The 13,969-nt window shown below is 41.3% G+C and overlaps 1 protein-coding gene across 1 annotated transcript; it reads left to right on the plus strand.

Moving 5' to 3' along the window:
- The first annotated feature begins 3,984 nt into the window (after nucleotides 1–3,984).
- On the plus strand, nucleotides 3,985–13,449 carry LOC117996849 (venom serine carboxypeptidase-like). Its single transcript, XM_034984988.2, has 9 exons — nucleotides 3,985–4,036; nucleotides 4,637–4,892; nucleotides 5,938–6,112; nucleotides 6,809–6,921; nucleotides 8,017–8,184; nucleotides 8,920–9,087; nucleotides 10,443–10,702; nucleotides 12,223–12,351; nucleotides 13,118–13,449. Exons 1-9 carry the CDS (start codon nucleotides 4,008–4,010, stop codon nucleotides 13,272–13,274), a joined length of 1,455 nt encoding a protein of 484 aa, XP_034840879.1. The 5' UTR covers nucleotides 3,985–4,007; the 3' UTR covers nucleotides 13,275–13,449.
- The last annotated feature ends 520 nt before the right edge of the window (nucleotides 13,450–13,969 follow it).

Raw genomic sequence — 13,969 nt, forward strand, 5'->3', positions numbered from 1 at the left:
AAGCGGATTTCGGCCACGGCTGCCAACTTCCGAAGACTAGCCATCTACGCAGGATAAAATATATCCATAGTCCGATGAGCCTACAATCCGAAGAGGGATGTGCGGGGTGATTCGCTTATTCAGTTTCTAACACTGAATGATAGCCACCGAGCTCATTTTTTAATCCGTTGAAGGGTTTCTACGAAAAACATTTTAATATCACCCAGTGAAGCAGCAACGTAGAACCAACCAACCTCGGTGGCTATCGTTCAGTGATATAAGTACACTGAGTTAGCGAATCACCTAGCTGGACCAGGATCAAGAGCTGTACATGCTCTTCAGGGCACTACGCGCGTCAGGCTCAGGCCACTGTTAACATACTTCCCTGAGACATGGCATGCAAAGAAATCTTTAAATCACTCAAAGGACGACGTGAAAGCTATCCTTGGAGTTTCTCTACGTAATCAGAAATGAAGAGACCCGATGAAGAACCAAAATACTTAGTTAACGGATTGCGAAGCTATAATGATAATTATAATTGAAAAGCGGTGTTGATACTAATTTATATCTCTCTAGCTTATTCCCGCGACTTCGTCCGCGTGGGCTGCATTTTCAAACCCCAATTTTACCTCTTTAGGGGTTGAATTTTCAAAAATCCTTTCTTAGCCGATGCCTACGTAGCTATCTGCATGCCAGATGCCCGATCCATCCAGTACTTTGAGCTGTACGATGATAGATATTCAGTCAGTCAGCCAGTCAATCAGTCAGCTGACTGCTGAGAGACGACATCAAACAAGTTGTAAGACGGCTCCCTATGACATGTTTGGTGTGCCAAACGGACGTCCACCGATTTCATCAATGTCTGGAAATCGGTGGCATTAGTTAAAATGAGGCGCATCTATAACTACTTGAACGAATCAATGCCAGTGAGGCTGCCAGTTAAAGAGCAGCTTTATTACAACGCTATGCGGTGCATAGTGTATGGAGATATAAGTAAGAAAAAAATATAAGTAAGAATCTTATGAAATAATTTGCAAGTGCAAAAAGGTTGCAAAAAAAAGTAAAATGAATCTTCCATAACAAATCGGGATCACACTGTAGAGACAGAGCGAACAGGTATAGGGTACCAATGACCTGATTAGCATAAACGCGCTCCCACGCTCCCGACATTTGCGATAGATTCTTGCACGCTCTTAAAATGTGATTTGCTCTATATTTAGGATGTTGATAGTAAAACACCGATGCGTTACAGTTGCTACGTGTCCCGCGTGTGTAATTGTAAGTAATCACTTCCAACTTACAACCCGGCCCGTAGCGAGAAGTTCCCACGCTCGACGTTTTTTTCTGACTCGTAACACCTAATTGTACATTCAAATTATGTGTTCGCGATATCGGCGATCATCTGTGAGATAAGAGGCGGCTTCGGATGACGAGTCTCCTTAAATATTCGATTTTGTTGTTCAACGTGCTGATTGACAGACTTCACACACCTTTGGCAATATTATGGAAAGGTAGCTCAGGCATGCTTGGGACAATGTTGATGTTGGTAGGTTGGTACGTGGTTTCCACTTCATAACAACTCTACTAAAAGCGGCCAATGGTTCCGCGACAATGTGGCCTAACCAGTAACCACTGACACTTCAGTTTACTATTGACGTTTAGACAACCTAAGCACGGTAATATTATCATAATTACCGTGACCTAAGATACCTATAAGCTGTCTTATCTAAAATAGGCCATTTCATAGCGTGCTTGGCAACTTTGATACTACCTTTAAAGTTGCTAAGCAAACATAATCTTAGGTTCACTGTAAATATTAGCATATTAAGATGCTCAACCGTTACTTGCGACTTGAGAGCCTAGATAATTATAATCTACTCTATAACTAACTACTTAGCAGACAGCGTCTCAAAAGTACCCAGTTCTATTAAGGTAAGAGCATCCTAGACCTACCTATACCTACGCAATCATGGATGTACTCGCTATGTACTTAACAAGTCAAGACCAAGTCTTTATTAAAATTCCACATTTGCGCAACATATTAGATTTCTACTAAAATTGTAGATCCTACTTTTTAATGATAACGATTTAATGATGAAAGTGGAGATTTTTTTTAAATTTATAGACAAGCCATCAGACCTGCTGGCAAGATTCTAACGCGCTACTAAACGTCTTTATGTGTACGCTCTAAGGCTGAAATCTATAGAGCGCACTTTGACTTTGCTCAGACTTAAGATCGAGTTAAAACGAGACAAAGTTATGTGAGAGCTGTAGCTCTGTCTCGTTTTAACTCTGTCTTAATTCTAAGCAAAGCCGGAGTGCGCTCTAGAGTCTAGCCTCTATAGATCTCACCTAAGACGCGTTTGGACCCAGCGTTCTTGAATCTCTATGGTATGGGAGTGCTGTACCAAGTATCATCGGGTTTGAAGCCGTTGCTTCATACCTAATATTATATCAATTCACCATCAGAAATTCCCGAATCCCCATGGCTTAGGAGTTCAGTACCTTGCAGCATCAGGATTGAGGAGTTGGGATCCGAAGTTCAATCATGTAGTCTACGCTTGGTACCCTAATTAATACTGCATTTCTTGCAATCACTATAGTTTAGAAGCGTTGTGCCCTGCATCACCAAGGTCGAGGAGTTGGAACTTGGAGTCCAAGCATAAAGTCGTTACTTGGTACTTATAATATTAATTCATTATGAATAAGCTTCCTGAATCGTGATGACTTAGGTGGGCAATAACCCTGCAGCATCAGGATTAAGAAATTGGATTGGATCCAGAAATTTTTATGGGATCACCACGGAAACTTCTGCTGTAATTTTGCACATCGGTCCAGAAACCTCGAAAAAATCGTTAAAAAAACGGGCCGAATTGAGAACCAACTGCTTTTTGGAAGTCAGTTAAAAATCCTACCATCAGCATGATCAACCTATCACCGGCTCACTACAGAGCACGGGTCTCCTCTCAGAGCGAGAAGGGTTTTGGCCATAGTCTACCACGCTGGCCATGTGCGGATTGGTAGACTTAACACACCTTTGAGAACATTATGGAGAACTCTCAGACTTGCAGGTTTCCTCACAATGTTTTACTTCACCATTAAAGCAAGTGATAGTTAATTAATTAAAACGCACATAACTCCGAAAAGTTAGAGGTGCATGCCCGGGATCGAACCCCCGACCTCCGATTAGAAAAATATACCAATTACTAAAATATACCATGATTTAATTGAATTACTAAGTGTTTTATTCCATTAAATCTTCTTCCAGGGCGTTATGATTAGGAACGGCCTAATCGATCCGCTTAGCATGTTGCACCACAGGGAGCCTTGCAGAATCCTCGGTATCCTGAGCAACGACCAGATAAACAAGGTCAACATACTCGAGCGCGTCGCTGTTTACTTGATTGACCACAAAAACTGGACGCTGACTTCCCAGGTATGAAGGGTATAGTCATTAGTGAGAGAGACCTTTTGTGTGAAGTTATGAGATGCCTTGTAAGATAGTATTAATTGGAAGACATATTATTATGAGCATGAGCTTTTTATGAACTTTTACCATCGATGTATAACTTTTACGAAATAAGTACCTAACTAGATAGAAATATACTCAATAGATTGTTATTCTGTTAAATTATACCTACTTAACTAACCTAAGTGTAGGCCCGTGGTACAACCATGTACTTACCACGGGCAAAGTTGCGGTCAAAAGCTAGTCTACTATGAAACCAAAACGTTTTAGGATAAAGTGTAATAGGTATTCAATACGTAACAAGCCAAAAACCGAACACAAGGTTATAATTTATCTATATTACTTAGTAAAAATTCTAATATAAGTGAGCTAATTTAATTAATGAACCAATTTTAATGAACCACAATTGATTTTGAACATTATTTTGAATGATAATTTAAATTGGCTCTAATTCAGATAGTTCAGCGGTATAAAAGGCTACGGAAAATTCAGTAGGTACCTACTTCATTAGCGATTGTTTAGTTGGTAACTGGTTGGTAAGCTTCCAGCTTACGTAGACATGAAGTTAAAACTACTGTTCCTATTATTGTAAGTACTTTTAGATTTTATACTTAGGTAACTAGCTAACCCGCCCGGCTATTTTAAACGAAGCCGGGGTTTCGTTTAAAAAAAAATCCTTTGTAGTCTGGGTCTGTAACTCTGTACTAGCCCCTAGTCAGGGCTGTTAACCAGTCATACGTACGCCAGGGCAGGCTCCAGGCTGACTGGCTGGCTGGCTTTCAGGAGAGGGGGATGCGTAAATGCATTTCCCAGCGTTAAAAAAAAAAGGCTCAACCTGCTCTGTAAAATTTTATGCAGTCTGCCAATCCGCACTGCGGGGTGATTCGCTAACTCAGTTTCTAACACTGAATGATAGTCACCGAGCTCATTTTTTAATCCTTTGAAAGTTTTCTAGGAAAAAATCCCAGTGAAGCAGCAATGTAGAACCACCCAACCTCGGTGGCTATCATTTAGTGTTAGACACTGAATTAGCGAATCACCTAGCTAGTTTAGCAATCCGCACTTGGCTAGCGTGGTAGACTACGGCCAAAACCCATCTCACTTTAAGAGGAGACCTGTTCTCTGCAGCGAGAAGGCGATGGGTTGATCATGATGGTGCTACAGAGGTATACGTATTATATTTTGTAGATGCGCTCAAAACATCGTAAGCGCTCATCAGAACAAGCGCAAGTTCCTGAACAAAGGTGATGGTTACCGAAATCTGCTCGAACGAACCTACGTGTCAGGTTACGAAGGAGCACCGGCAAGCGACGCGCAGTGTGGAGAGCCCCTCATCTTGACTCCGTACATACAGCAGAACAAGACATGTGAAGCTAGGCGTGCAGCGTACGTGGATTCCAAGCATTTTATACCTGGAGTTGACAGCTATGCTGGGTACTTGACTGTGAGTTTTTACCTATTCTATTGTGATACAAATACCTTATACCTGCCTATACATATTATTCAGTTCAGTATTAGTTCAGGATTTTGTTGCGGCAACCTCGGTTCTGTAGTGCATCAGCTATGTTTGCTGAGGCGCGGACAGATGGCTTCGATGCCATCTGGCGCAAGAAAACAGCATCACTATTGTCCAGAGTCCGAGGAAGCAGCAACGGGATCCTGCGCATGATAGCGGACAAAATGGATAGTCCTCTGATGGGGAAACTCGTGCAGAGGACTAAATCCCTTTTAGTTATTAAGTACTAACATAGTGATTAAGTATTTTGTTACTAACTCCTTAGTGTTTAAGTATTAACATAGTTATTAAGTATTTATATTTACTAACACATAATGGATCAATTGTTGTTAATAAATAAATTGAAATTGAAATTATATCACAGGTACCTAGTTTATTTATAACTAGCTTATGCTCGCGACTTCGTCCGCGTGGACTACACCAATTTCAAACCCCTATTTCACCCCCTTAAAGGTTGAATTTTCAAAAACCCTTTCTTAGCGGATACCTACGTCGTACTAGCTATCTGCATGCCTTTCAGCCTGATCCGTACAGTAGTTTGAGCTGTGCTTTAATAGATCAGTCAGTCAGTCAGTCAATCAGTCACCTTTTCCATTTATATATTTAGATAAGTAGGTACATATCTATTACATGAGCCTCTACTTTAATTTTTTTTAGGAACCACTTTAATAATAATTTGAATAGTAAAAAAGTTTTAAAGTTTTCAGAATTAGGTGCAAGAGGAATTTTGTTGCAGGTTTCGTCAAATCCTCATGACTCTGATTCTCATGACTCATGATTCTGTTGCTATTAAATGACGAGAAATGAATATCAGTAAATTTTAATTTTAATTCGTCTTGAAATGTCCATCAGTAATATAGTCGGGTAGTCTACTCACTCTAGAAGAAAATCTCCTTAGAGTGAACAAAACAGCCAGTAACGTATAATATTTATTGTGTCATTTCTGCTTTCGTTTAATTTTCCCCCTACTCAGGTGAACAAAGAATACAACAGCAACCTGTTCTTCTGGTATTTTCCCGTCATGAAGAAGCCGGTCAATGAAACCCCGCTGATCCTCTGGCTTCAGGGCGGCCCCGGAAGTTCCTCGTTGTACGGCCTGTTCGAGGAAATAGGCCCTTACACGATCACCAAGGACTTAAAAATCGAAGGTAAGTAAATATACTATTGCCAATTTTATCACTCATTCTTAATTTAAAAAAATCGGCAAGTGCGAGTCAGGCTCGCGCAACGAGGGTTCCGTACTACAGTCGTATTTTTCGACATTGTGCACGATAATTCGAAAACTATAATGCATAAAAATAAATAAAAATCGGTTTTATAATGCGCAGGTGAAGCTCTTTCATATGATACCCCACTTGATATAGTTATCTTACTTCGAAAATTGAAAATACTAATTTTTAATTCATGACCACATTTTTTTTTGTGTGATGTAACTACAAATTCACGGTTTTCAGATTTTTCCCCTAATGTCTGATATAAGACCTACCTACCTACCAAATTTCATGATTCGAGGTCAACGGAAAGTACCCTGTAGGTTTCTTGACAGACAGACAGACAGACAATAAAGTGATCCTATAAGGGTTCCGTTTTTCCTTTTGAGGTACGGAACCCTAAAAATCGGCCTAGAGCGAGGCAGACTCGCGCACCGAGAGACTTCGAAAGGATAATACATATACCTAAGTAGAAATAATTATTTATTTATTTGGTTTGATAGTTTGAACGTTTTATGGTGCTACAAATTAATAATTCAAGAAGAAAGTGCGTTTCCTTTTTTAAATTGTTAATTTCTTGTATTTGAATTTTGAAAATGAATCACACGCGATTAAAAAAATAATATTTTGCAGCAAAGAACCATTCTTGGAGTAAGGAGCACTCCCTCCTGTTCATTGACAACCCGGTGGGCACCGGCTTCAGCTTTACCGACTCCGATGACGGGTATTCCACAAATCAAACCGCGGTGAGGCACCAAAAAAAAAACAATTAATAGAGCTCTACTAATTACCTTAAAAAATAGTTACTTTAAAAAATATTTATGTTCCTACTGAATATTTAATATTGTAGGTACATAAAATGCGTTTGTTAAATCGAGGTTATCATTAAAATTTATGAATTTCTTACTAACAAAATTGCCTGAAAGCATCGACCACCGAGCACTAAACATGAAACTTAGGTTATACCTATAGGTAGGTATGTGTCGGTATCTAGTCACATTTGCTATTGTAACAATTGCCATTTAAAATGCCTACCTTTTCTGATTTTCTTGTAGAGCTAGCGCGCACCATGGTAAATTTCCGTACGTTTTTTCCCCGCAAAATCTGCGAACTATACTTAGAACTTCATAGAAGCGCGCGCAATGCGGAATCGATTCCGCACCGGATTTTGATACATATACATTCAAATTTACGGATTTTAAAACACACCACAACTCACCTCACCGTGGTGCACGCTAGCCCTTATAAGAAACTGGTTCCAAAACGCGGCGCCGCGTCGGTAGTCTGGACTTTTCATAAGTGCCATAAGTTGATCTACCTACATGAAATAATCAGTAGGTACCCTTATTATAAATGCGAAAGTGTTTGTTTGTTGGTTTGTCCTTCAATCACGTCGCAACGGTACGACGGATTGACGTGATTTTTTGCATGGGTACCTACTACTCGTGCGCAATAAGTTGAGACCCTGGGGGGCGGTGACGCCACAGACGCGTGCTTGTACTGTAGACAAAAATCGAAGCGCGTTGTCGTTGCGTGACGTGTAAGCAAGTACGAGACTAAGATGTTAAAAAAATGGCGTTGTCTACAGTACAACACGGGAGCTAGAGGGAAAGTTACAGGGGAAGCTGGCGGAGGGTTGCATTCCAGGCGAGTCTCAACTTATCGCGCACGAGTAGTATAGTTTTTACCTGGAGTGACATATGCTACTTTTTATCCCGAAAAATCAAAGAGTTCCCACGGGATTAACAAAAAACCTAATTCCACGCGAAGTCGCGGGCATCAGCTAGTTAAATATCATTTCATGTCATATGGTTCATTAAAAACCTGCCAATGAAATACAGATTGGTGAAAACCTATACAAGGCTCTGCAGCAGTTCTTCACAATATTCCCTGAACTTCGCAAGGCGCCATTTATCATCGCGGGAGAGTCGTACGCCGGCAAGCACATCCCTTCCGTAGCGATCCAGATCCTATGGCACAAAGACAAGGACCAACCTATCAATCTACAGGTAGGTAGACTATGACTGAAACCCTTTTTAGGGTTCCGTAGTAAACCCGGAACCCTTATAGTTTCGCCATGTCCGTCCGTCTGTCTGTCTGTTCGTCCGTCCGTCCTCGGTTAATCTCAGAGACTATCAGTGCTAGAAATCTGTAATTTGGCATGGGTATAAATATTAATCACACCGACAAAGTGATGAAATAAAATTTTGATATTTTTTTTTTAGGGTAGCTCCCCTACATGTAAAATGGGGATGAACTTTTTTTTCTCGTCTACCCCATAGTGTGGGGTATCGTTGAATAGTTCTTTTAAAAATACTGTGGGTCTGGGAAAATCATTTTTTGATTACTAGATCCGTTTGTAAAATATGTTTTAAAATGTTAATTTTTATTAGAGTCAAGTGTCCCCCCCCCCCTCTATCAGCCAAATGGTAGTATATAGGAACGTGAAAAAATTCACAGCAGTAGTATATAGAATCAATTTTAAAGGAAAACTATCATGGCTAAGTAGGGTTCACAGGTTAAGGAGTTACATCTGTTTTTCGAGGATTGTGACTACGGAACCCTACACTGCGCGTGGCCCACCACGCACTTGGCCGGTTTTTTATTCTGAGTGGAGATCCGTGCTCTGTATAATGAGCCAGCGATGGGTTGATCACGTTGATCATGATGATGATTATACCTACTGACTTTTTGGTGTTATGACTAAACTGATGAAAATCTAATCAAAAATGAAAACCACACAGGGCATAGCAATCGGCAACGGTTTCGTAGACCCGGTGACGCTGCAGGGGACCAGTTACGTGGCTCGAGAGATTGGCCTACTGGACGACAAGGATGCCGACAAAGTACGTGAAGCGGAAAAGGAAGTGGTCAAGTGCATAAACGAGAACAAACTTATGGAAGCTTTTGATGTAAGTAATAATAATAATCAGTACCCTTATTATAAATGCGAAATTGTGTTTGTTTGTTGGTTTGTCCTTCAATCACGTCGCAACGGTGCAACGGATTGACGTGATTTTTTGCATGGGTATAGATAAAGACCTACTTTTTATCCCAGAAAACCAAAGAGTATTCCCACGGGATTTTTAAAACCTAATTCCACGTGGACGAAGTCGCGCGCATCAGCTAGTGCCTAATAAAATAACAATAATAAAGCTATTATAAATACTATCTGTCCCGGCTGTACTGTACTCACGTGTGTAGTCGACGTTAGCCCGACTAGTTTCGAACCCATCCGGGGTCCTTTTCAAGGGAGTCCGTCCGCGCACGCGCCGCGGTTTTGACTGCGGGGCTCTACGGGCAGCGGCACGTGCGTCCCGCAGTCAAAACCGCGGCGCGTGCGCGGACGGACTCCCTTGAAAAAGGACCCCGGATGGGTTCGAAACTAGTCGGGCTAACGTCGACTACACACGAAAGTAAGCCGGGACAGATAGTATTTATAATGGAAATCACTCACGGTAGTTTAAACGCTAAAATAATAAAGCTTTATTTAATTCCATACAAAGTAGTTGACACTTGACAGTAAAGTTACAGTGAGTAAGTGATTAGGTAGTAAATAAAATTATTAGATACGTATAAATCTTTCGCCTTTTGATGTAAGTATCAGTCCGTAAATTAATCGAGTCTCCCAATAAGATATTAAGTAAGTCCGCGTGGACTACACAAATTTCAAACCCCTTTTTTGCCACCTTAGCGGTTGAACTTTCAAAAATCCTTTCTTATCGGATGTCTACGTCATAATAGCTAAGTACCTATATCTGAAATTTCAGCCTGATTCGTCCAGTAGTTTGAGCTGTGCGTTGAAAGATCAGTAGGTATCTATGTTTGTCAAACAGCTTTTCCTTTTACCTAAGTTAGGATATGTTTAGATCATCAAATTAAATAAGTGTTGGCAATCAAACAGGCGATAAAATCCGGCTGGAATATCTGACTGAGGTACTTAGGTACCGAAAAACCGAATCACACGCGGTCGAATTCGCGGGCATGAGCTAGTCAAATATAAACGGGCCTTACAAAGAACATAAAATAATTTGACGTCTTGTTTTATGACGTAGACACCCGCTGTGAATGAATTTTTGAAAATTCAACCGTAGAGCGGAGCGAGATCAATAATAAAATTAATCTATGATTCAACCCTTTAAAATAAGAGTTTGGATTTTGTGTAGTCCACGCGGAAGAAGTCACGGGCATAAGCTAGCTGTCAATATTATCATATTTTTCTTCTTGATATCCTGACTTTTCATTAATTTATTTGAAAACTACACAGTATCTGATCACAGCGATGTTTGAGCTGGACTACAGAGCGCGCCTTCAGAATCCGTACAACATTTTGAGCGACGGCGTGGAACTTTTTGGCAATTACGTGAAGTTTGTACAGCAACCTGAAATAAGGCGCGCTTTACACGTTGGGAATACGTCGTACACTAACATCGGCATAGTGTATGGCAAGCTTGTACCCGATTTTATGAACAGTGCCAAGAGTTGGGTCGAGGAACTGCTCGGCCATTACAGGGTTATGGTTTACAAGTAAGTACCTTGGATTCTGTCGTCTATCGAGGGACGTGTGGCCTAGTTGTGACAACGCATATCAATCAAGCCTCAATAGCTCAACTGGTGAAGGAGTGGACTGAAAACCGAAAGGTCGACGGTTCAAACCCCGCCCGTTGCATTATTGTCGTACCTACTCCTAGCACAAGCTTCACGCTTAGTTGGAGAGGAAAGGGGAATATTAGTCATTTAACATGGCTAAAATTCTTTTTAAAAAAAAACAACTATTTGCGATTGTTATGCAACGTTGATCCAAGTCGGTAACTGGATGGGTGACCGACTTTGGACGTCCAAATTTGCCGTGTCTTGGGGCACACATTAAGCCATCGGTCCCGGTTAATATTATTAAGTACTAACATCTGATAATAACTGTAAAACATAAGAAACGAAATCTCGTTCTCTTAGTGAGTTATGTATGCTGAATCTAGGAACTCATCGCAATTCGCATCATTATCCCAAGAGAACTCCTACCATTATGTGATTCATGGAACTGACTCACGAGTCACGACCCTCCCCAATCAGTACCCTTATTATAAATGCGAAAGTGTGTTTGTTTGTTGGTTTGTCCTTTAATCACGTCGCAACGGTGCAACGGATTGACGTGTTTTTTGCATGGGTATAAGTAGATAAAGACCTGAAGGGTGACATAGGCTACTTTTTATCCCGGAAAATCAAAGAATTCCCAAGGGATTTTTAAAAACCTAAAGTCCACGCGGACGAAGTAGCGGGCATCAGCTAGTATATGAATAAAGAAGAGCATTCTATTAATCAGCCTGTTTGCAGGCACTGCTGGATATAGGCCCTCCCGAGAGCGTGCCACAACAGTCTTTCACCTTAAGGTACTGTGCCGGTAGGGTGGCAACTAGCCACGGCCGAAGTCTCCCATCAGACCAGACCAAAGAAATTATAAATTCCCAAATAGCCCCTGCTAGGAATCGATTTCGGGACCTCCATACTTATAATACCACAGCGCTTACCTATATACCACTGCGTCAGGGAAGTTTGTGACACTACCAGCAAATATTTTTTTCTTTCAAAGACGTTTTCTTTTTTAGGGTTCCGTACCTCAAAAGGAAAAACGGAACCCTTATAGGATCACTTTGTTGTCTGTATGTCTGTAAAGAAACCTACAGGGTACTTCCCGTTGACCTAGAATCATGAAATTTGGCAGGTAGGTAGATCTTATACAGCTGACATTTCGGGAAAAATCTGAAAGCCGTGAATTTAGGGTTAGATCACACAAAAAAAATTAAATTGTGGCCATGAACTAATAATTAGTATTTTCAACTTTCGAAGTGAGATAACTATATCAAGTGGGGTATCATATGAAAGGTCTTCACCTGTAAATTCTAAAACAGATTTTAATTTATTTTTATGCATCATAGTTTTTGAATTATCGTGCAAAATGTCGAAAAAATACAACTGTAGTACGGAACCCTCATTGCGCGAGCCTGACTCGCACTTGGCCGGTTTTTTCTTATACCTTACTGTACTTTCAGTGGACATCTAGACACAGTGGTGGCGTATCATCCGTCCGTCAACACATACAATTCTCTGTCGTTCGCCGATGCTGACAAATATAAAAACGGCAAACGTAAAGTTTGGACAATAAACAAAAATGTAGCTGGGTAAGTTTAAAGTTTTTTCAGAATTATACCTGATCCCAATTTAACCTGAATCCTAAATCCTAATCAGTTCTGTGGACTCACTCGTCGCTTCCATTCAGATTAGTATAGATAGATGTTGATCCTAAAAGATTGAAAGAAAATACCACGAAAATACCCACATTCCTTGGCCTCTACGACAGTCCGTTTTGCTGTCAATCAACTTTTTCTGGGCTCTATTGTACTGTCCAAGCGTTAGGCTGCTTTTCTACCAGAGATGTGCTACGCAGCTATGCTGTGAGCAGGTCAAAGTCAAGCTACGAAACTATGACTTTCTACGAATGCTACGCGGTGCGGTGTAGTGGAGCGGGTAATTTATGTGTTATGATGATGTGCCGTCGCGAGGTAGCTATGAGATATGAGATATAAATGCGCGACTTGAGCTAAGCAATACATCGACGGTAGGGAGAACACGGGGCTATGTTAATGTGGCTATCAGCTCTTTCATATAGCTCGCACGTGCCTTACTGAGTCTACTAAAAGTAAGTAGGTACGTAGCAGAAAATAATTTATATATATCGATCTTTAGAAGGAGATAGCGGATTTGTAGACATATAGGTATGAGTGACAGGCAACGCTCTACAAAGCCGAAATATCATTCTAATGGCCGATGTATACATTATTTTCTCTTTTGTTTTGTTCTCCAAAAATAAGTCGATTCGATGCCAATATTTCTTAAAGTCTAAAATATACTTATCTGTTCATTTGTGTTAACTGTTTACACGCGCAGGTACTACAAGAAAGCCGGCAACTTCCTGGAGGTGATGGTGCGCAACGCGGGCCACATGGTGCCCGTGGACCAGCCGGCCGCGGCGGTGGCGCTCATCACCGCCTTCGCGCGAGACCTGCCGCTCAACAATTCCCCCTTCCAAGCCACCCAACTTTAGATCTTAAAAATTCTATTACAGTTCTTGCAATTCACGAAGGCGAGTGGACTTTACTTGTCATGTTCACTTGGGCATTGCATAAGTGTGCGTGCATGTCGGACCAATGTCGCCCACAAACGCAAACATTCAGTGTACCTGACTTATACCGATACGACTTAAACACAAGTATGAGCCACTTGCCTTCGTGAATTGCAAGAACTGTACAAGTTAATTTGACTTGACATCAGGTGACCCGCGCCTGCTCGTTATTTTTATTTTAAATAAAGTTAGCCCTTGACTGCAATCTCAATCAATCGGCCTGTTTGCGTCCACTGCTGGACATATACCTTCCCAAGAGCGTGCCACCACACACGATCTCTGCCTTCCTCATCCACCCACTTCCCGCTACCTTCTTAAGGTCGTCAGTCCAGTGGGTTGGAGGTCGTCCCACACTGCGCTTGCCGATACGCGGTCTCCACTCCAGAACACGTCAGCCACAGCGGCCATCGGTTCTGCAGCAGACGTGGCCTGCCCAGACTACAATGTCACCTGGTGGTAATTGATAATACAGTCTAAGACGGAAGCGGGCTAACTTGGAAAGGATATGGCGTTTTATTAACCCATATAAGTCCCGTAAATTGCTATTGCGCTGGAACCATGTCTCATTAACATCGAAATGACGTCATTTAGGCAAAGGGGAGGGGGGATGCTTGGGT

Source organism: Maniola hyperantus, chromosome 1 (genome assembly GCF_902806685.2).
Source record: "Maniola hyperantus chromosome 1, iAphHyp1.2, whole genome shotgun sequence".
Taxonomy (NCBI): Eukaryota; Metazoa; Arthropoda; class Insecta; order Lepidoptera; family Nymphalidae; genus Maniola; species Maniola hyperantus.

Excerpts from the sequence above, each read along its gene's own strand:
- LOC117996849 (XM_034984988.2), top strand. The coding sequence starts at position 4,008 with ATGAAGTTAAAACTACTGTTCCTATTATT. Across the intron at positions 4,893-5,937 it reads GCTATGCTGGGTACTTGACT|GTGAACAAAGAATACAACAG; the intron begins GTGAGTTTTTAC and ends CCCCCTACTCAG. Across the intron at positions 6,113-6,808 it reads CAAGGACTTAAAAATCGAAG|CAAAGAACCATTCTTGGAGT; the intron begins GTAAGTAAATAT and ends AATATTTTGCAG.